The sequence below is a fragment of the Pleurodeles waltl genome, chromosome 9 (assembly GCF_031143425.1).
Source record: "Pleurodeles waltl isolate 20211129_DDA chromosome 9, aPleWal1.hap1.20221129, whole genome shotgun sequence".
NCBI classification, from domain to species: domain Eukaryota; kingdom Metazoa; phylum Chordata; class Amphibia; order Caudata; family Salamandridae; genus Pleurodeles; species Pleurodeles waltl.
Window position 1 is genome coordinate 879,777,221 of NC_090448.1, and position 22,711 is coordinate 879,799,931.

At 43.8% G+C, this 22,711-nt stretch overlaps 1 protein-coding gene across 1 annotated transcript in view; it reads right to left on the minus strand.

Moving 5' to 3' along the window:
- Positions 1-22,711, minus strand: part of TDP1 (tyrosyl-DNA phosphodiesterase 1) — a 787,135-nt gene that overhangs the window by 528,122 nt on the left and 236,302 nt on the right. The window contains exon 8 of the mRNA XM_069208192.1: positions 18,303-18,473. Within this exon, the coding sequence (XP_069064293.1) occupies positions 18,303-18,473 (171 nt within the window). The remainder of the gene's footprint in view (positions 1-18,302; positions 18,474-22,711) is intronic.

Genomic DNA, 22,711 nt, shown 5'->3' on the forward strand with positions numbered 1-22,711 from the left:
CTAGGATTCACTACAATCTATCAATCAATCAGGAATTTGTAAAGCCCACCACTCACCCGTGAGGGTCTCAACACATTAATGTTGTTATTGACATATTCACCTAACTATAATGTTAGTTTAACCTTCTGGCGGTTGCCAGTAGGTAGTTATAGTTAGGACCTAGTTTATATAGAAAAAGCTGTTTTTTGCTTGCCTATATCTATGGCCCCGCTTGATGAAGCTTCACAAAATATTCCTAAAAAATGCTAGTCATGTGAGCTGCTGTCTGGAAAATTTCAGGGTGATCCGTCATGCGGGGGCCGAGATAAAGGGGGGATGAAATTTAGAGTTTTTCCAGTGTTAATTCCCATAGGAAAATCTGAACAGCGATAGCGCAAAAACCACAGGACAGAGTTACACCAAATTTGGCAGAAAGGTAGCTCTTGGTCCAGAAAGAGCCCTTTTTGTTATTTGGTGTAAATTTGTTCCGTAGTTTTTGAGAAATTTACAAAAATTCAACTTTGTATAAATAGGGACACTAAGGATTTGCGACCTCTCCCGATCTCGTGCCGAGATCTGATAACACTTCAACAACAGAAGTGTTGTCAGCCGAGTCCCAGAAAAAAAAATACAAAAAATACAAAAAGGGGCCAGGGTACGAACAACCTGACCCCTTAACTCTGGTGGTGGGGTCCCAAAGGGACTCCCCAGGGCTATAAAAGCATTTTTTAAAAATAATTTACAGACCTATCTGCGGCAGATCCGCCATAAAACTTTTTTTTAAACATAGTGCAGGCTTCTCTATGAGACCCCCAAGCCCCTGGGACCACCACCTCCTGGGGCAAACAGAAAACAATTGAAAGGGGGTCCGTTTCAGACCCCCAGGCTTGGGGGCCACCAACCCCAAGGGCTGTCTTCATGTTGGAGAGGGGTCACATGCCCCCCCCCTCTTGGAGCCTCTGATGGCCCTGGACACTTCCACCCCCCAGCCCCCCAAGGCCAGCTCCTGCTATGTCCCGGGGGTGCCCACCCCAGGACATAGCTGTTTGCTGTGGCTTGGCTGCAGCACTGCAAGGGTGTGAGATATAGTTACCTTAGGGGACGAGTTATAGTTACTTGAGGTAACTAACTATAACTGCTGGATTTCTATGGTTTTGTATGCTTGAAATGTAACCCAACTATAACGTCCCTCTAACCTTTGATTTTTTCAGTGAATTTCTATGTTTTTTTAAATCTTATTCCTAACTATAACGTCCCTATAACCTTTGTTTTTTTCAGTGAAAAAAAATATATATATATATATACATATATATTAGTCGCAGAGGGAAGTTATAATTGGGACTGTGTGACTGTGTTTCCATAAGAAATACCACAACATTTTCCAAAAAATCATGTGCTACTTTCTGATAACTTTGGTCATGGAAAGTTCTAGGCTGATCCGTCAAGCAGGGGCCAAGAAAAAAGGGGGTCCTAAAGTTTTCACCATTTATTTTTCCATACAAATTTTAGGCACAGCTAAAGCCCAAATCACTGAACTGATTTACACCAAACTCGGCAGAAGGGTAGATCTTTGTCCAGAGAGCATGCTTTTTGTGTTTTGGTGTAAATTCGTTCAGTAAGTACTTTTGGAGAAAATAAAATGCGTATACATTACACAGCAGGCAGACAGACCTCCTGTAAGCTCTGACTGGCTGCCCCCAAATCATCAAGGTAGTGGGTGCAGCCATCTTAAGACTCTGGACTCAATCCCAAGTCCTTAAAAGAAGTGAGAAAACATAGGCAGCAGATCACCTAGGCCTGGGACCAAAAACTTGTTATTTTATTTTTTAATTTTGCTGCATATTTGCAGACGGTCAGAGAATTGTCAGCACAACTTTTTTTTCAAGTGCAGGTTTCCACACTTATTTATTTTAAAAAACCTGGGGTGTGCTCCCTGAACACAGTTAGGCCCCGGAACCCCATCTCTGGAGCCAAACTTAAATTAAGGAGGGAGGGAGCTGCACGTCCACCCCCGATCCTCCAAAGGGCTGTGACAGAATTTAAAAGGTAGGCGGCCACAAAGCTCTCTCTCCCTCAGCCCATTATGGCCCAGCGGACCCCATCCCTCTGGGCTGGCTCACTTGCTGTGTCCCGGGGAGCACACCCACGGGACACAGTAGTTTCCATGGCCACAATGGTGTGGGTAGGGAAGCGTATGTTTGCTCTTGTCTGGTGTGAGAATTTTCAAATCTCCTGGCAAACAGGGCCATGACAAAGTCTGCTCCCACCAGGTGAGAGCTTTAAAAATTGAAAAACACAGACCATGTGAGGAGCCAAGGGCCCCCAACTTGTGCTTGGTGGGTGCCCGGAGGAGGGGGGGGGGCAACTGGGCACCCAGCTATTATGAAGCAAGGCCCTGGTGGATAGGGTCCCAGAGGCCAGAGATGGTTTGGTGAGGGGGGGTGCGCGACCCCCACCTCCCCTTTTAAAATACATACAACCCTTTTGGATGGGCTCAACCCTATGCCCTGGGGGATGAGGTCAGCTCTACACCCCACATATCACAGGCTTGGAATGGTATGGGGTTAGTAGGCTGGCGGGTGGGGGGGCTGGCCATAGGCCTTGCGGCCGACCTCTCACCAGTTGGCATTGGCTAAAGCCTATGCGCAACTTGGGGTTGTGTCCTGGTGCTAACCTCGAGCCAAGCATGGCCAAAGGTCATGCACAGCATGGGGTTGCCTGCCTGCCCTTTGGCCAACCCTGCAAATTGGGATTGGCTGCAGGGTCTGGCGACAGGCCAAGCATTGCAGCCAAACCCCAGCTGTACATGGCCAAAGGCCATGTGTGGCGAGAGGTTGGCTTTACGTATGGTAATAACATATTTTATGTTAGAAAACCTTAGAAATTCACTGAAAAAAAACAAAGGTTAAAGTAACGTTCTAGTTAGGTGAAATGTTTAGTAACAACGCAATGTTTGAATCTGTAACAGCCACAGAAAATAACCACTAATAGTTATAGTTCTCAAGTAACTATAACTCGTGCCCTATGGTAACTATAATGCGTGCCCTCGCCATGCACTGAGTTACCTCACATATTACATCACTCATGACAGCTTCTATGACATAATTGTTAATATCACTGCAATACTTGCAATTAAATTATTGATGAGAAAACTGTGCATGGCAGGGGCGCGAGTCATAGTTACCTTAGAGCATGCGGCATAGTTATTTGAAATAACTATAAGTGATGAATTTCTGTGATTTTTAGAGTGTTACGTTGTTACTGAACATTTCACCTGACTATAACATTACTTTAACCTGTATTTTATATCCTCTTGATGTTCTGGAGAAGGCAAAGATTACATACCACGTGCTGATCAGTGTAAGGGAATTTCGCGTGGCATCGAGGACAAAATCGAATGGAGTCCGATCCATCAGACTATGGCGTGGTAGGCCTGAACAGGACCAAGTAGGCCACAAGTGCCCGAAAGGGAGTTTTCTTGATCCCGACTCTACTATCAAATCGATTGCAGATGGAAACACAATCGAAACAATACCGACGGTAGAATAAAGTTATTATAAAGTTTCTGAATCAAAAGTCTCGGAGCGAGAGGAAACACGTGCGAACCCGACGGTGGAAAGGAAACAATCTAACCAAGGGGTCGATGCCCATGCGCACTATCACCACGAGATCCCGTGACTCGAGAAAAGACTTCTTTGAAGAAAAACAACTTGTAACACTCCGAGCCCAACACTAGATGGCGGACTATGCACAGCATGTGTATCTGCTGCTACACATGCCATTGAACACACACACACACATATATGTATAATTTGTCATGTGGAGGTAAAAAAAAAAAAAAAGTGGCAGGGTTAATTTCGGAGGACATTTCCCCTTTTAACTCCCATAGGATTGCTGGTCTTGGGCTGAGCATGAAGAGGTTAAATTAATGAGTTATCTGGACAATTAATTAACCACGTTTTATGAACCAGTTGGCCACCTGAGTCCAGATGGGTGCTGCTTTGCAGCCAATCCCTGCTGCGCAAAGTCTAATTCCCAAAGAAATCGCTCTGTAGCCAAAAGCCAGGCAAGTACAAATATATACATATAAACATACATGTAACCACATAAACCGACATGAATACACAGTTACACATATAACAAGGATTGGCACATATGATGGGTCCTTGGCCTCAACAGACTCTGGCTTTGATTCCCTGGAGCGCCATTTAGAGGCCCCTCAACACTTCATACGACCATCACCTACCCCACAACAAGCCATCATATATAATAATCAGGAGGCTACCGATTTTGTTCCAGGCATCAGTAACATAATGCTAACCCAGGAGATTAATTCTGGTTCCCTTCCTGCTCAAGGTACCGTCCTTAATTATGGTCTCAGTCACGGATCCTATCCAAGGTCCCTGGCCCCGGCTGCACCACAACCTCTGCTCCAGAATTTCACATTGGCAGAAGCTCCAGTCAAACCCATTGGCTCCAATGACGAAAATGGGGATGTAAAAGTTGTTTTTTATCCAGATTCAGAGTCTAAGGGCTGTCAGGATACCCTAAATCGGGGTAATTTATTAAATCTGTTGGGAACCCTACCCTCCCTTCCTCAGATCACTTTCCTGACATCACACCTGTTGAATTCTTTATTGACAACAGGTACCCTTTGAAAGAATCGACGATGGTTACTTTCTCCTCACCAGGCATACAAACCTTAGTTCTCAATGATATAGAGGCCTTTAAGGAACGAGGCGTAACAATCTTGCCCCAAATTGCTCCTCATTACCCGGCACTTCTAGCGCTTTCCTCTCCTAAGGAAAGAGCGGCTACTTCATGCACGTTTTCAGTACTAGTACATAGTAAAGCAAGCACTGTCACTTCATCCAGCTTCTCAGTACTAATAGGAGCTTCCAGTAACTCTGCTGCTGAAGACAACAGTCAAGCCAGTCAACCTACTCAGAAATCCATAAATAACTCGGACTGGGGCTGGCTTCCGGCTGCTTTCAACACTAGGAGTAGATACTGACATCACAACACAGAGACTGGGTCTCCTTCAGCAAGTCTCAAGATATGCTCCTGGAATATTGCTGGTCTGGAAAGCAAACTAGGGAGTAAGGCCATCTTCTTTTCCAGAATAAGTTTGATTTAGTTGCCCTGCAAGAGACCTGGGCAGCTTCACCCCCATCCATGCAAGGATACTCAGCTTACCATAAATCGGCAGAAAAAAACTAGGAAATTCAGCCACCCTGTTGTTGGGGTGGCCACTTACGTAGCTTTATCACTGGCGTAGCACACTGAAACAAGTCCAGGGGTCAGCACCATGTGCTACGTCCTCATCACAGCAGTCACTACTGTGCATAAGAAGTTGAAAGGCCCAACTTTGGACCCACTAATGAAGGTCATGGCATTAAAAACTTTACCAACTCTGACATACTGCAGCGAGGCTCTTTTGTGGCGCAACCCGGCCTTACTGACAAACTCTAAGTAAAGACCTATGGCTATGTATTTTACCATAACAAGGAATATCTCCTCCGTCAAATTCGGCTGGAGTTTTGCCTTAAAAGCCAATCTGTTGAGCGGCAGGGAGCAATAGTCAAGACCTGCTTCAAACTAAGGCAAGCTGGGACTAACACCCTTAGTAACATCTTGCGTCTAGCACTCAGAAAGGAGCGTAGTGTCAGCAGCTTGCAAGATTACTTGGACCAGTCACTAAGGAATTTGCAACTTGAAAACCTCTGGGCGTTGACACACCCATACACTGTCTTCAAAAAACTAGTGAACTCCGCAACATCACAAATGTCATTATTAAAGGACAAAGAGGAGTTCGCTAAAAGAGGTCACGCGTAGATGGTCATCAATAGATATTCCAAATTAATGCGAGCACCGTACTGGGCCCGTACATACTCGTTACATCTAAAATGTTAGTTGCTGCAACGCCACCTAGGCTGCGGGGAAAAGACATCTGGGCTACATTCCGAGAGCAGAAGATGGCGTTTGTGTGGTGCAAGCAGCCAGAACCTGTTGCATCTAACCTGCATTTGCCCCGAGCAGGCTGTGGAGAGGAGGTTCTTCCTTAAGCCCTTATTCGAAACCAAAGGAATTCGTACATGCATGCACACAGATCCTGTCTGCAGGCTCACAACCCCATACTAACCTGCCGCTTCATTACATTGTTAAATACATTTGAACGGAAACTACCCAAGCAAGTAAACGAGCGCACCGCAGCCCGGTGAGACTATTACTAAGTCCTGGGTATATTTATCATCCTTGTACATCTTTGTATTCCTGGAAGCCCGGTGTCCTCTTATAGTAAAACTCAGTGCTGCTAAAACTCCTACACTGCTCGGGAAAGGTACTAACATAAGAATGAATCCTTACGGGCCAGGCTGCTAGCCGGGGATCAGCTTACTTACTAAACTCACAGCTATCCTGGCCCTGGCACTATGAACATTCTGACCATCGTGGGTTTCACCCATGATCTTCTCTATATTTAAGTAATGCCTTTGCTTATTCTCATCATCTACAATCATGTTTCCGTATGTCTAAATTTAATTTCTGGCTACTTGCACATTATTTTAGGCCTTATGGTGGTCACTGGTTCACTTTTATGCCGAGTGCTTCCAGGAAATACCTGTGTACGGAATTAGCGGTCGTCTGCCTGCACCCCACTCTACCATCTCCCTAATAGTCATCCTTGGGTAGAAGGCTTAAGCGGGCGATGATACCGGTCGGGTGAGGGCCGATTATGCATTAGCACTTTAAACAGGTCAAGGGGATGGCCCGTAAGGCTCTTAAATGCTTGCCAACTATCCGGCTTTTCACTTTAATCGGCTGCACTTCCAGTTAAAAAACGGTACCTGGGATGAAGCGCTTGCAAGAGGAGCATGGTGTCAGACCTGTAACATTTCACAAACTCAACACCTTCAAGGCACGGGCCCCTGCATGATTCAAACGCAGTCACGAGCCCTTTTCTACCCGTAGGGCGCGAGCTGCATGCCTGCACTTTAATCCAGGTCCCGGGCACCATTTACGGGAGGCTTTTATTAGTTAAATCGATGCACGGGTATTGCGTCGCTGTGTACAAGCTCTTTGTTAATTTTAAGGTCCTCTTACGAATCTTACACATTTTTCTAACTGTTCGTCTTTTGTATGATTTTCATTAATCAAAAGCAAACAAGATACTTCGTTCATTTAATAAGGAATGTATAATTTTATCGTTCTTTAGGCCAATACAGTGGTTTCTTAAATGAGCCACTTTTCAAAGGCATTTTAGGCTTTTTTCATTTTCTGTGGAAAACAAAACTCAACACTAGCTTGGAGACAGTAGTTCCTTCATAAACAAGCATTTTCAATGCAACGGATCTCGCATTTGTTCGAGTTAGAGCTATTAGCGTTGTAAAGCAAAAAAAAATAAAAAATACAACACGATCGCGCTATGTAAAATGCAGCGCGATCGCGCTGCCTGGAAAATAAAGAGATAAAGTAGTCCGGACTCCAGGCTGTATCGAGCCTCCTATGTTTTTGGTAGTTTACCGGTGCTGTGTAGGTGGGCTAAACACTGGAAAAGGCATGAAGTATGCATGCCTTTCACAAATGAAAGCAAGCGGATTTTAAAAGGCAAGCCCACAAACCAATGTAAGTGACTGACGAGGCATGGGCGTGGTTTCAAGCCCAAAGAGAGATAACAGAATGGAAGAGCACTTTGTGCTCGCCAATAAAAAGGAAGAGGAGCCAAAACTACTTCTTGCAACTTTGCTGATGAAGCATTACTTGATTGAGGCAAGCACTTTTGTTCTGCTCTCCAAAACTTAGAACTTTTCTGCACACAGTACAAAAATTTACATTGTTTGGAAGTAGCAATCAGTGTTTTCCTTTCCTGCAAAATGTAATTGTGCTCCAGCAGGGATGGCATACTGGGAGGCAGAAGAAGTTGTACATGCCTCTTCAATTTCACTTCTCAATTTCTCAGCATTAAACTCTGTTGCAAGCCACTCATTAAGATTGTTATGCATGGAGGTTGTTCCAAACCTTCTGTTTCCTCTTCTGAGTTTTTTTTGTCAAACAAACTGCAGGTAGCATGGTTATATGTAAGTTTATTTTTATCCAGGAACAGCAAAAAAAAAATCCAAAGTATGGATTCTGACAAAATCTTAGATATTTCAATATACACAACATCAAAATTCTTCTTCTCGTTCCACTTGGTCTGGGGTTCTACTCTTCTGTTCCTCCTGTCCAGAAGCCATTCCAAATATGGAAGTAGTATTGGTTCCTCAAAAGTAACATAACTACAGCAAAAACACACAAACTGTTGTCTTGGCTGCAAGACTGTTCAATGATAAGGAGGCCAATGAAGTGTTTCAGAAATCCAAGAACCATCTGAATGAAGGTGAGTATGTGGACGGCAACCAATCAAACCTATGCAATAGTCCATAGGGATTTGGGGATCCAGGAAAATAGGCATGGGCGGATCTGGCCTTGGGTTCACGTTGCCCGGAACCAGAGCCACAAACCGAAAAAGGGATAAAACGTACAAACATCAAAACATATACCAATGCAGCTGTCCCATTCTCATATTTTGGGATTGATTATTGATCATGCTTACTTTCAAACTCCTTAGAACAGGGGTCCCCACCCAGTGATCGCGAGCTACCGGTAACTTGCCAACACCTTTCAGCAGCTCACGGCCAGACATCTAATTTTAGCTCTGTTTAAGTCCATCTTTATTATGTTGCTTAATTTAAGGCCTCTTTGTAGTGCTCACCCAAACTAGCTGAACTGAGCTTAGCTGGGGCGAAGGGGGTGAAGCAGGTGACATCAGTACCGAATCCCTGCACAAGCAGTATTAGACTGCCCACTGGAGACCACACTGGCTGCCTTCTGCAGCTTGGCACAGAACTTCCAGCCTGCACACCCTGTGTGGTAGGAGCAGAGTGGCGGAGTGGCAGCTCTGACAGTGGAGTCTCATCACAGGCCCAGGACTCTGGTCTGCATACCACAAAGGTAGCGTGGCGCTGGCATGAGAGCGCAACCAGTGTAAGCCTGCCAGCGCCTCTAACATGTGAGAGGCACTGCGTTAAACAAAACAATCTGTAGAAAACGCTGTCGACATTTGAAATGGGCGAGGAATTTTATTTATTTAGAAAAAAGTGAAACACTGCTTTAGTTTAAGCATTGGGAGTATTAGGGCCCGGTCACACAGACTGAACGAAAAAGGGCATCACTAGGCCCTTCACTCATAACACCATCTTGCTCATGAATTTGCTCAGAGCCCATTATCGGGTTGCCTTTTTATTGCATTTTCAAGGGACAGTCTACCTTCCCCAATCAGACACCTAGCTCTGACTGTAGTGTCAATTATTTTGACAAACACTTGGATCAGTGGTAGTCGTAGGGACTATTGAGCTCCCTGTTCAACTTCATAGCTTATCGCATACTTCACGGTCTCAGTTCTACCAGCTGAATCGGTGCATCGATGCCTTGAACAGACTGACTTTTCTTTGTTTGGTGAGCTTCAATTGATTTGTGTGTTTTTTTTTTAATGTGTTGCTTCTTGCCCTGTAAACAGAGAGAGAGGGGAGTGAGTTTGAAAAGAAAATGGGGCCTTACTGTCAGAGCTGCCGAATTTGGAACTGGGGAGCAAGGCTCAATTCTCGGTGTTGGCTCAAAATCCTGTGATTCCCATTCCCCCCCCCCCCCCCCCCCCCACCCACCCCAAAAAAATTATTGCCAAGTTGTCTATCATAACTGGTGCTCAAGTAAAGCGTCTCAATGAGGTTGTGTTATATACAACTAATTATTTTGTTGCATTTAATCATTTTTGCCCGTCCTGAAGCTTAAAGAGCAGCAAAATGTCATTTTGTTTTAAAACAAATTATTGGCATATCCTGAGATAGTTTCAATGCTTTGCCTTTATAGTTCCAATTACTTTGCCAGGGCAGAACATGCAGAGGCTTGTTAAAATCTGAAATGGATTAACAATTCTTTATGGCCCTACTCCAGTTTTTCAAGGTTAGTAAATCTTAAAAATCTCAGAGGCATTCATCCTATTTCATTTTTCGTAACGTGACTCCTCACACACTCCATAGGCAGTGTCTCGCCTTTCCTCAAATGGGTAGTAGTAAACAACACGATAATTTAAAAATATGATCAACTGAATATATTGTTTTATTTATTTATAATAGGCCATCTTTTTATTTACATTTATTGTGCCTTTTTTAAACTTTCCAATCCAAGACAATACAAAAGGAGGAAGTAGTTTAAATCAGCAATTTGAGCGCATTGCATTATGGGCATTTTAATGAACCCTGGAAGGCTCTCTTGCTATTGCATTTAGGGACTGGTAAGAAATAAAGTTGATATGCAGTGAGATATAATTTTTCAATATTGCAGTTGTGCTACCCCATTCTACACCACTTCAGTCTACCCCAATCTACCCCATTCTACCCTACTCTAATCTACCGCACCCCATCTAACACACTCCAGTCTACCCACATCTACCACAATCTAGTCTACCTTAATCCACCCCATACTACCCCACCTCAATCTACCCGCCCCAATATGCCCCACACCAATATGCCCCACGCCAGGAAGCCTCAACCCAAATTGCCCTAATCTGCTCCACTCTACCCTGCTCCAGTCTACCCGCTCCAGTCTACCCCATTCCAATCTACCCCGTTCCAATCTACCTCAATCTGCCCCACTCCAATCTGGCCCACCGCAATCTGCCCACCACAATCTATCCCCACTCCAGCTACCCACCCAATCTTCGCCACTGCAATCTAGTCCACCCCAATCTACTTCAACCTACCCCACTTCATTCTGCCCAAATCTACCCAGTTCCAATCTAACCCGTTCCAATCTACCTCGCTCCAAACTACCCCACTCCAGTCTACCCCATCTATCTCACACCAATCTACTCCACTCCAATCTACTCATATTTACCCCACCCAAGTCTACTGCACCCCAATGTACCCCACCCATCCTCCACTAATATGCCCCACACCAATCTACCACAATCTGCCCCATTTAGCCCCAATGTGCCGACCCCAATCTAACCCACTCAGTCTTCTCCCCCACAATTTACCATACTCCTATCTACCACCCATTTCTACCCCAACCTACCCCACTCCAATCTAAGCCACCCCAGTCTCCCCCAGGCTACCTCTCCCCAATCTATTCCAACCCAATATATCCCACACAACCTACCTCAATTTACCCCAATCAATCTTATCCATCTATGCCACTCAAGTCTATCCCACTCCAATTTACCATAATCTACCCCACTACAATCTACCCACCTACAATGAACGCTGCTCTATCCCACTCCAACCTACTTTACCCTACAACAACCTATCCTAATGTACCCACTCCAGTTTACCCGAAATCTACCCCCTCCAATCTTCCACAGTCTACCCCACTCCAAGCTACTCAAACCTAGCCCACTCCAACTACTTCAGACTATCCAATCTAGCCCACTACACTCTACCTCAACCTACCCGGCCCCAATCTACCCAAATGCAATGTCCCCACTCCAAGTTACCTCAATCTACCCCAACTCAGTGTACCCCACTCCAAACTACCCCACTACAATTCAGACCAACCTACTCCACTCCAATCCACCACACTGTAAACTACCCCACTCCACGTTACCCACTCCAATCTACTCCCATTTACCCCAGTCTAACCCACTCTAATGTAGCCTACCCTAATCTTCCATACTCTAATCACCCCCACCCCAAGCTAGCCTGCCCCAATCTACCCCACACCAATCTACCCCACCCCAATCTACCTTAATCAGCTCCAGTCTCCTCCACCCCAGTCTCCCCAGCACCAGTTTCCCCACCCCAATCTACACCACCCTAACCCAATATACCCGCCCCAATCTACACCACCCTAACCCAATCTATCCACCCCAATGTATCCAACCCATTCTACCACACTCCTATCTATCTAACTCCACTAATTTGTAGCCATGTTGATCAGTAGCCACCCTGGTGTATAACATGGCTAAAACACATTGCTAAAGTCAATAGCTCTTGCATAGGCATGGCACACAGCTCACATCGAAACTTCGTGTCTCACATTAAAGGTGGCTGTAATGGCTCCTAAGACAAGAGATGCTGCCACATTTAGGTCTTTCAGAAACGTTTCCAAATGCCTGTGACAAGGTCTAGTTAACAACCACAGAACACAGCTCCCAGTGTGACACTTTCCGAGGGATGCACCGTAACAAATGCTACTTATGGAGATTAGGCTTAAAGTAAATGAGGCTGGCTGCGGGCGTGTCTCAGAGAGCAATGAGTGATTTTCTTGGCCTTTAGTAGTTCACAAGGACTTTCGCCAAAAGCAGCTAACATATCAGAAAGGCTGGAGACCGCTGCCTTAGAACAATATGATTCTACACCATCAGGAATCAAACTTAAGAAGAAAGGTCGATAACAAAGAACCTTGAGAGGGTCATCATTTTTTATCATGGCGTCTATTATACAAATGAGTAGTAAATAATCTCAGATCTTAAAATCATGTATGGAATATTTCAACAGTGTTTGCTAATTAACCTAAAGTTGAGCATGAAACATAATCCCAAGTTATTCGAGCATTTAGGTCTCCATTACGAATTCTCCTGTAAAGTTGGTGGGAGGTGTATGCCAACCCTCTTTCCTTTCTGCATAACACATGCTCACATTTTTTATTGTTTGGACTCCCATGCCCTTACACAGTAAAAAGCATACCAATGATGACAACCTCAGGATACACTTAAGTATTTATTGTGTTGTATTCTGGTGACCTTGTCAGCTTTTGCCCCAGAACCTGACTGTAGTCCATCCACACCCAAGGTAGCAGATAGGAGCAGACATGTAATAAATCAAGTGGGTGTGCACATGTGCGTAGTACATACCGCTGCAACAAGTAGCTGCAGGGAGAAAGATTAGCATGGCTGCATCACATTGTACTGTGAGACATTGGCTATTTAAAACACTACACAACCAAGGAAGACCCTTTATTGTTTCTGTATATTTGGGTAGCTCTTGCTGAATCCCTCACACTTCTTTACTTAGGGCACGTGTTTTAGTAATGAAAACGATAGGTCCTGCAGAGACAAGGAGGTCCCTAGTGAGGGACAATGTTGTTTTCAATAAGCAGCATAAATACATATACAGACATGGGTCATTTATTCCCCTATAAGTCGATCTACCCTGAAAGCTTCATTTGTGCATTTCAGCTCATACCTCTGGCTCGCCAACTACACACCCACCAAAACTGTAACTTTTCTTGAGAACTCTCAATGTCAAAGAAGAAACCAAGTCAAAATCCTATGCTAAGGACAACATGGCAGAAGGAGCATTGTGGTTTGGATCATCTCGGTGGATGCACCTACCGATGGTCTGGTATTACATCCTACTGACAGTACTGCAAACAATTTCGCTTTATTTTGAATACCGCTAAGCCTTAACCAATCCCCCAATAAACATAAAAAATAAATAAAAACAAATCTCGTTTCTAAACAATGATACTAAAAGAATACTAAGCCTAGCCTTGAAGGCCATGCATCTGGGTAAATCGCTGGGAGCGGACAGGCTTCTGCTGTCCTTTTATAGGATATAACTCCCACTCTTTCAGGATCATTTACTGGATCTTATCAACTCTTTCACCTGTCACTCGAGCCTCACACCCCTACCTTGTGTGAGGCAGAAATAGTGTAGATTCCCAAGCACCCCACCCCCCCAAGAGTTTGCACATCTTTCCGCCCTATAGTTCTCTTAAACACAGACTCTAAAATATATCCATCTGCTCCCAACTTTTGTGGATCCTGATCAAGTCAGCTTTGCGCCTCACTGCCAAGGTGCCAATATCATTAGGCGACCAGCAAACTTTATAGACCAAGTACACACAAGGGACATCCCTGCAGTGAGTCTCTTGATTGATGCCGAGAAGGCATTTGATTGAGTGAGCTGGACCGTTCTACAAGCTATTCTTGAGAAAATCCACCTTAGCCCCAAGATGAAGGACACAATCATAGCAGCACACATCACCCCATCAGCTGTTATCAGGCTTAATGTCAGACCCACACAGACTATCACGCTCACCAGGGGAACAAGACAGGATGGTGCCCTCTGCCCTCTATTATCTGCTTTAGCAGTTGAGCCTCTCGCTATTAAAATCCAGCAGGACCCACAACCTCCTTCTTACCCTAACCAACCTCTATGAATCACTACTCAAATTAGTGGCAACCTTGGAAGATTTCACAGGAGTCTCGAGTTTTAAAATCAATATAACAACATCATATATTGTCAAACTGATGATCCCCCACACAGGACTTTCCCCCTTTGCAGGCCCTGATCCCCATTGCAATGGGCCTGCACACTGTTCACTACCCGGGCCTCAAACTCTCGCCCACCCTAGAGGAATGGGCTAAAGCTAAATGGTCACAATTCCGCAGACAGATCCTCGAGGACATCAGGAGATGCAAACCTCTTTACATATCATGGCATTAATGCCTGGAAAATGATCATGCTGACATGACTTCTTTTATCTGTTTCAGTCTCTCCCCATGCCCTTTCCGACAGCTGATATTCTGACGCTCCAGACTCCTCGCCTTCATAGGGGCAGATTATCTAGGTAAAACTTCTAACACTACATAGGGATAAAGGCAGCTTGGCATTCCCTAATTTTCTTGACTACTACAGGGCAGCACTACTATGCCATTTGTCCGAATAGGTGGCCAGGGATGGCGGGAAACCTTGGTTCCACATGGTCAGCATGTCACCACCACCGGGATCTGGCCTGGCTCCCATGCGACCCCTGGCCCTAAAGTCCATACACAGTCACCACCACCAAAACAGTACTTGATATCTTGGATCAAATAGGTATGAAAATGGGCCTCACCACTTTTGCCTCCCCTAACACACCGATCGCTCAGAATCTGGACTTCACACCAGCTCTGGCTCCGACTTTGTTCCCAGAGTGGGAGCGGGGTGAATGCAGGACACAGTTATCTCTTCACAAGTGGCACCATTAAATCCTTCGAACAATGCAAAACTGAATATCATCTAATCAAATTCTTACACAAACAATACTTTAAAACACACACCATTGGGCCTTGCATCCCTACAATGCCCTAGCTGTTACGTGTACCCGTACACCACAGGGGAAAAGGATACGCTCATTCAGAGGCATCAAAGGCCTCAATTCCAACACCTACAATATTTTGCAGTATTGTAAACCCCAAACAATCCACCCCTATCAAACTAGAAGGAAAAGAGCACTGGGAATCCCCATACCAGCCAAACTGTGGGAGAGACTGTGGAGAGATTCCCAAAAACAAGAGGCACTCACATAGCGAAAATGTACACAAGATAACATTACCAAAGTACTGCTCTGGCTTAACAATGTTCCCCACCGCTACCACCCTATATTGGCACTGTGGGCAGGAGGAAGGAGACTTCCTGCACATTTGGTAGTATTACATTACTATCAAAACATTTTGGAAATACATTTTCTGTCACATAAAACCACAACGGGCAACCCCATCCCGACAGATCTAGCCGCTATGATCCTGGGCCTGCAGCTAGAGTTAGAGGGTTGACCCATTATGAATGGAAATCCCTGAGCCATATGACGACAGTGGCAAAACAAGTGATTACCCTCTCTGGGCAGGAAAACGGCAGGAAAAGTTAGCCCCACCTATGGAGCTGTGGTTCAACAGATCATGCCGCATCTTGGCAACGGAACGAATCTCCCGCTCATTGACCTTCATAGACGAGAATTTCATTTCGACCGGTCACCCCTCGAGTATATGTCCAGATTTTAATACCTGCGCTTCTCACCACCTTGCTTACCTGCCCTGCAATTTTTTATTGATGATAGTCTGCTACCTTGGAAACTCCCTCCTCCTTTTCGATAGCCTAATCATTGCATAGATGATGCTCATTGGCCTGTATAGATCCTGCAGGGTGATGGACTGCTCTCTCCTCAGCACTCCCAGGCCCTCTCCCGACTCGTATTTCCCTCCTCCCTGCCTCCCTCCCCATGGGTGGAAGGGAATTGACCGGAGGCTTCTAGTTCCTATAGGTATTCAAGATTACACATGCTCCTTTTTTCTTCTTTTTCCATCTGTTGGAAAATATTTGGCCTCTGCATGGTGAAAGTTATGGAAGTGTCAAACATGTCCCGCCGCTATGATGACACGTTTGTATCAGTGGATGCATTTCTGAGCAACCGCGCGCCCTCCCACGTGCAACTCTGCCGTCTACTAAAAAGTTTTGTAACCCCTTTGTACCGTTTGAAAACGTAATAAACATATTTGAGCACAAAAAGAGAATACGATGGGTAAACACCTCAAGTTTCTTCCAGAGAGCCGTTCAGAACTGTGAGCTGACTAAAAAAATCTCCGCCCTCAATACAGGATGGTACACAACTGTCAGTGAAGGTCAAAGTGGGCAAGAAATCCACAGCAACTGGCTTTCCACAGTCGCCCTCCGTCACAATATGCAGCTATGTTTTTGTCTTCCTTTTTTCTCCAGGAACTTTTCAAGACAGTTTTTAAAAAATGTGTATGAATGTATGACTTATCACGCAAGCATGGACGTCATTTAGGGGTCACAGCTGCGACCTCCAACTTCCCCCTTGCGACCCCTGGCACTGCCTCTGCGACTCTTGGTCATGGCCAGGAGCACAGGGACAGCTCGTCCTTGTGGACGTTGCTTGGGGCTCAACTTTCTTGTTTTCAATCCGTTGTTTTATTACACTAATAGTGAATAATATATTGGTCACTATTAGTGTATTAAAAATGGAGTACAATTAGCTGGAGCATGACCCTCCTTGGTGGCTGAGGTACGTTAAAAACACTTTCAAGTGTATGTTGTGTGTGTGCCTGTGGGTGAGAGTGTACCTATGTGAAAGAGAGTGTGTGTATGTGTGAAAGTGTGTTTGAGTAAGCATATGTGTGTGAGTGAAAGTAAAGATGAAATGGTTTGTGATGTCACTTACACTGACCCTGGCATTTTGGTGAATTGACGTCCATGCACTCAAGCGATAACATAAGCCCACAACGACCAATCAAATGAAATGACCGGTACTACCCAAATAAATTACCATGGAAATGTTCGAAGTCCTAGGGACAAAAATCAGTGCGTGTAGATGCCAAACCACCCGACTATTTTGAACTGAAGTGGGGGAAAAATGAAATCATCAGGTGATCCATTCACTCAATTTTTGGTTCCTGCTTTGTACAGTGTCATGTGCGTCTGAAAGAATGTTCACAGTGGTGGTATCCCAGAACATTACAGCCAAAGCCTGCATACCTTAGGTTGGAGCTAATAGAAATATTTGGTCTGGGCTGCTGTTCTCCCTACCAGTGTATAGTTGTGTTGGTAGGAGCGTTCAAGATTACAGCTAATAACCTGAAGGATTCTGGGTTTCTATGAAACGTCCGCGCTGCTAAACCACTGTATTGACTCTGTTGCTTCTGGTTTAGCCAAGAAGGCTCATTGATAAATAATTTTCAGTCCATGATTCTTTAACCATCATTGCCTGAGTTTATGGGTATGACATTTGTGTAGTGAAAACACAAAACATTCAAACACATATTTGGCACAAATTGCACATACACAGAAAAAGCCACCCGAAACCTACCTAAAGCATCAATGTACAAATCGAAGTCAACACACAAAGGGCCAGATGTACCAAAGGATTTTACCCATTCTGTGTCTATGGGAAAAAGCTTTCGTACATATGGCCCAAAGACTACAATCCTCACAGACCACCGGAGCTACCGACAGCTGCACAAAGACATCCAGTCCAGTCACCCATGCACAGACACATATACACACACGTAAACAAACACAGTCCGAGGCATAGCCTGATGCAAAGGTGGCCGATCTTCCAAACGGGGCTGGACAGATGGGGGCAGGCTTAATGTAAACCTTCGGTAGTATTATTCTGATGGGCCACTGAGGCTCCCTCTCTGCTTTCCCCCAGCTCTAGTGAATTTTGCCGAAGCTGATGCCACATGATAATTGTGCCATCCAGTGCAGCTCAAATCATCTCCTATAGCAAGGTGTAATGGTTGAGCGCGTACCAAACCCAGCTGTACAGCAGCAGCAGAGGAACCAGGAAGGCGGCTGAGCTTTTAGAGGTTCAAACCTACGAATCCACCAAATCCACCTACACAGGACTGATTCTGTATCTTGCAGAAGGCGATCAACTTTGACTCAGCTACATTCAATTGTTATTACTTCAAACATCTAATAACCATCTCCAGGACATGCGGCATGACACTGATATATTAATGGATACACAAAGCAATAATAGAGCAAATCTTGATTGTCACGTACCTAGTTTCTGACAGATCGTGCTGTCTGAGAATCTCTATCCATTCTTTGAGTGTAGAGGATCGGTACGACGCCAAGTAGTCCATGAGATCAGACCTAAAATGTGTAGGTGATTCCCCAGCAGAGTCAGGAGATCCTTCCGGCAGTCGAGGAAAGAGTGGGCTTAGCCATATCCTATAAAGTAAGAGTGGGGACTTATTCATAATCTTCATCTTGTTTTTAAAAGATACCTTGACTTATGGCCAAACAGTGTCAGAATTACTAGACAGCAGATGGCAATTTCTAAGTACCAACATCCTACCCTTAGTGGACTATACGAATGTAACACTCAGCAACTACTTTGCGCTCAAGGGAAAGTGAACTTTACTCCAGGAAGGGGGCCGCAGAAGCCTCATCTGGGACAAGACCAATACATTTATGGGCCAAACTCAATATCACAAACATGCACAACAAATTTTCATAAACCTCTCATACTGTGAGAGCACTCTGGAGTCTGGTTTCTGATAATTTTTTTATAAGATGCATGCAACTTACAACGGCACAGAACACTGCTACGCAAAGTACCAAAAGCATCATTCTCATGTACCCTGGGTGCCTTGGGGATTATAGATAACATTTCTACGCCTGAACATTAAAAAGTGATTGTTTTGTAGTCGAGTTTAGGTCTGTTTTCCAGGTAGGGACCAATTAACTCAGATATATCATTTTAAGGGGGGGGTGGGGGGGTGCTGGTTTCTGATATGTAGGAAATCATAAAATGTCTACAGTTTAAGACACCCATTATACTATTTTCACAATCACAATGAAAATGCTACTTGTAGTTACTACAGAATACTTGGTGCATTCTACTCCCATTTAATGGGAAAAGTGCATCTCGTAGTGGAAGGAAATAACTTTGCTTGTGGGTTGTAACTTTGGGTTTCTTCTCCTTATAGGATACTTGCCTTCCATTTTCGCCAGTAACTGACTCTGCTACCGTACTGGTGGTACTCACGCTGAGTTTCCACATTCACAGCTGAGGCGAGGACAACGTTTGAAGAGGGTACCCATTAAGAGTTCGATATGGAAACAACAAGCTGTGTGTCCATTGATCATACATGTTTCGAAAGTGATGCAGCACATTACTTTAAAACCCAGTTCCATCTCATGTCCTACTCTTGGCAGCAGGAAACGAGCGCAGGCCTGAAACCAGCAAATATACAAAAGGGATTGCCAGTTGACAGCAAGCATCAGTGCCAGAGCTGGCATTTAGTGACACTTAAGGAATGACTGGGACAAGCAGATTTCCAGAGTTAAAAACACAAAGAAAATAACACGAAAAGCAACACAGTCTCCCACTATCGCAGTTCCCCTCCCTCCAATATTGAATCACATTGAAGATGAAGTAAAACTTGTGATGGGTTGAACAATACAAGTAATGAGCCCAATTGCGGTTTAAGCACATAACCCTATCTTGAAAAATCAAGACCACCATGTTAGTTTTATACTTTTATTACATAAGCCATTTGCAAATCTTAATTCTACTAAATAACCCAAGTTAATGTTGAGCCACCATCAACTTTTGGTGTAATCCCACCTAAATAGGTTTCAAAACTTTAAGGTACCTTATAAATAAGACATCTATATGTCAAGGAATCCTATTTTGCATACCAGATAGCTTTCCTAGATTCAAAGACCCAAAACTGCTCCTTAATAGTCCCAATCATATCTGCAATAAAAAAAAAAGAGTGGATATTCTCCAAAGTTGACCAAGCTCTAGTTCCTCGAAGTTGCTTTTAATTTGTGTCATCCAGCGATTGTCAGTACCTCTTTCGTAGGATGTCACTTCTATCAAGATGTATAGATGTATTCTTCTACGGGAGATTCCATGTTGGGCATTTTATTACAAAAGGGATGTGTAAAATACGGGGTAAAGAGCAATGACGTAGGAGATGGACTGAAGTTCGAAACCAAAAAGCAAAGGAGTGCCAGGTAACAATCGTACAACTGACCTTAAGAAGTTGCTTTTTTAATTTTCTCTCTCACTGTAAAATCCAGGTGGGCCCACAGTTCATAGCCATAAATAGTTGCTGGTACTGCCTTCATTCAATATACTTGAAAGATCATTCTCAAGTCTGACTGCTGATCCTGTGCTTACATCTTAACACAGATGCAACACTTTGTTTCAGCTCACAATTAATTTGTCTATATGCTTGATCATGTTAATTTAGTGTCAAAGCATCTGCCGAAATACTCAAAAGTATTCAAGCGGTCAAATGTATTCAAGCGGTCTAGTAAAGGAAGTTCTCTTTAGATAGATTTTTGGCTTCTTAGACATAACCTTTGCTTCACAGACATTAATGGACAACTGTTTCATGAATATAATACTCGGCAAAACCTTTGATTAAATGGTGCAGAGATAATCCTGTGAACAAGAGCAAGACTGCATCATCTGTGAACAGAAATTGAATTTTTATGGCACATAGCTTAGAACCCTTTCATGTAGCTAACAGTCACTCAAGAACAGACTAAAAAGTTAGGGGACAACAATGCATCCTTGGCATACACATGCCAACTCTAAGTGTACTACCCATATAAGCCTTATTGAACTCTTGCAGCTATTTCTGAATGAAGTACTTGTATAGCTGCTATCAATGACTTATGTAGGCCTTGGCGATTCAGTGTAAGTCAAAGTTGATTTCTGTTGACTAGGTCAAAAGCGGACTTAAATCTATAAAGGTCACATATATTGAGACTCTTAAGATGAACATATTTAGCACAAATCATATATAATCTTATTGCCTAGTCACCATTCTAATACTTTTCCTAAATCCTAACTGGATATTGAAAAGGTTGTTTTCCAAGTTAACCCATTCACTGAAACCGACTAAACTATTCAACCACAGATCCTACCGGAACCATACAGCAGTGAAAGTGGTCTATAATTGACCGGTCTAGCTCTGCTGCTCCTCGTGTGTAGCAGAACAATAGTAGCTGATTGCCATGAGCTGGTATTCACTAGTGTCTATAGTCTGAGCTAAGCATACTACAGGTTCATGGTCATGGAATCTGAGCAGGACGCTTTGCTCCGCTTTCGGATTACAATAGCTAATTCCACCTCTGGAGACTAGAAAATCAAATCTGAAAACCTTACAACCACGTGACTTCCATTTTTTTACACATACGTCTGATCAGACACAGGTCATACCTCAAGGGCTTGCACATGGTCATTTTGTATTTACTAGCAGGGCATCTGGCATGCAAGCTGACGGCTTCCAACAATCCCACCTGGGGACACCTTTTTTTAAAAGCTCAGAAATACGCTGTTGTAAGATTTCAAACTTCTTTACAGTCGTCCCTGTGTATGACTGTGTATAGGAGAAGCAGGTTTTTCTCTAAAGATTCTTGCCAGATTTATGAGAATTAGGAGTCCACGAAATGCAAAATGTGCATTTCCACAAGGTGTGTCAATTATCGCTTGCTGGTAAAACTCACAGATGAAGTACTTAAAAAAAATCTCCCTTCCAAATTAAGACTGAGGTAGCATGCCTCTACTGATACAAAAACAGATAAAGCATATCTTGTTACAGCTCCTGGGACACCGTTTTATCTCCTGTGGTGCAACACAGGCAGCAGGACTCAATTCGACCTCATATTACTGGCCCTGTCCACTGGTGTGAGAGGGAGGTTCTGTGAAAGTTGCAAAAACAGAACTAACTAGAAAAGCTGCGACACACATCCAACAATCTTGCATCATCCATCTACAGGCACTTTCATGACCTGGAGCTTCTTTAACTACGATTTACTTCTTCACCAGAACATCCTTCCCTGCCAATCTGACCTTGTGGAGTCTTTTTTGATATAATTTTTTAAGCGTTTTTTTTCTAGAAAATAAATTAACTCAGAAGCCAACATTTTAAATATGATTAATGTAGTAACCAATTCAGATGGCATGTATTTGCCGGTCGAATCCTTTTACCAATGTCCTACTAATAAGTTCCACAGGGACGTTCAGTCATTTTTTATACTTTCAACTTCCTTTTCATTGACTTACACAGAGTACCATGAGCTCATTTTAATGTTAGAGCCAGCTAACTTTAAATTAATCCCTAAATCCACCATCATGTTTGTATGCCACTAAATCAAACCAGTATCAAGTAATTTCCAAAGAGGAAACTCTTTAGCATTCTTCAGGCACATAACTGTCTAATTGAAAGGAGAAGGAAATTTTATCTTCTCATCTTATGCATGGAGGGACGATGCTTTGCTTCACAATATGTTCTAATTAAATCAGGAAATTTTTATGTGTAGGGTTTCAAGTTTCCAGGTAATACTGATAAGCACCAACATAGGGAATATTGGTCTTTCAGTAGAAACCGGAAAACACACGATTTTGCTGTACTTTTCTTGCTTTAGTGTAAAATACTGCAGAT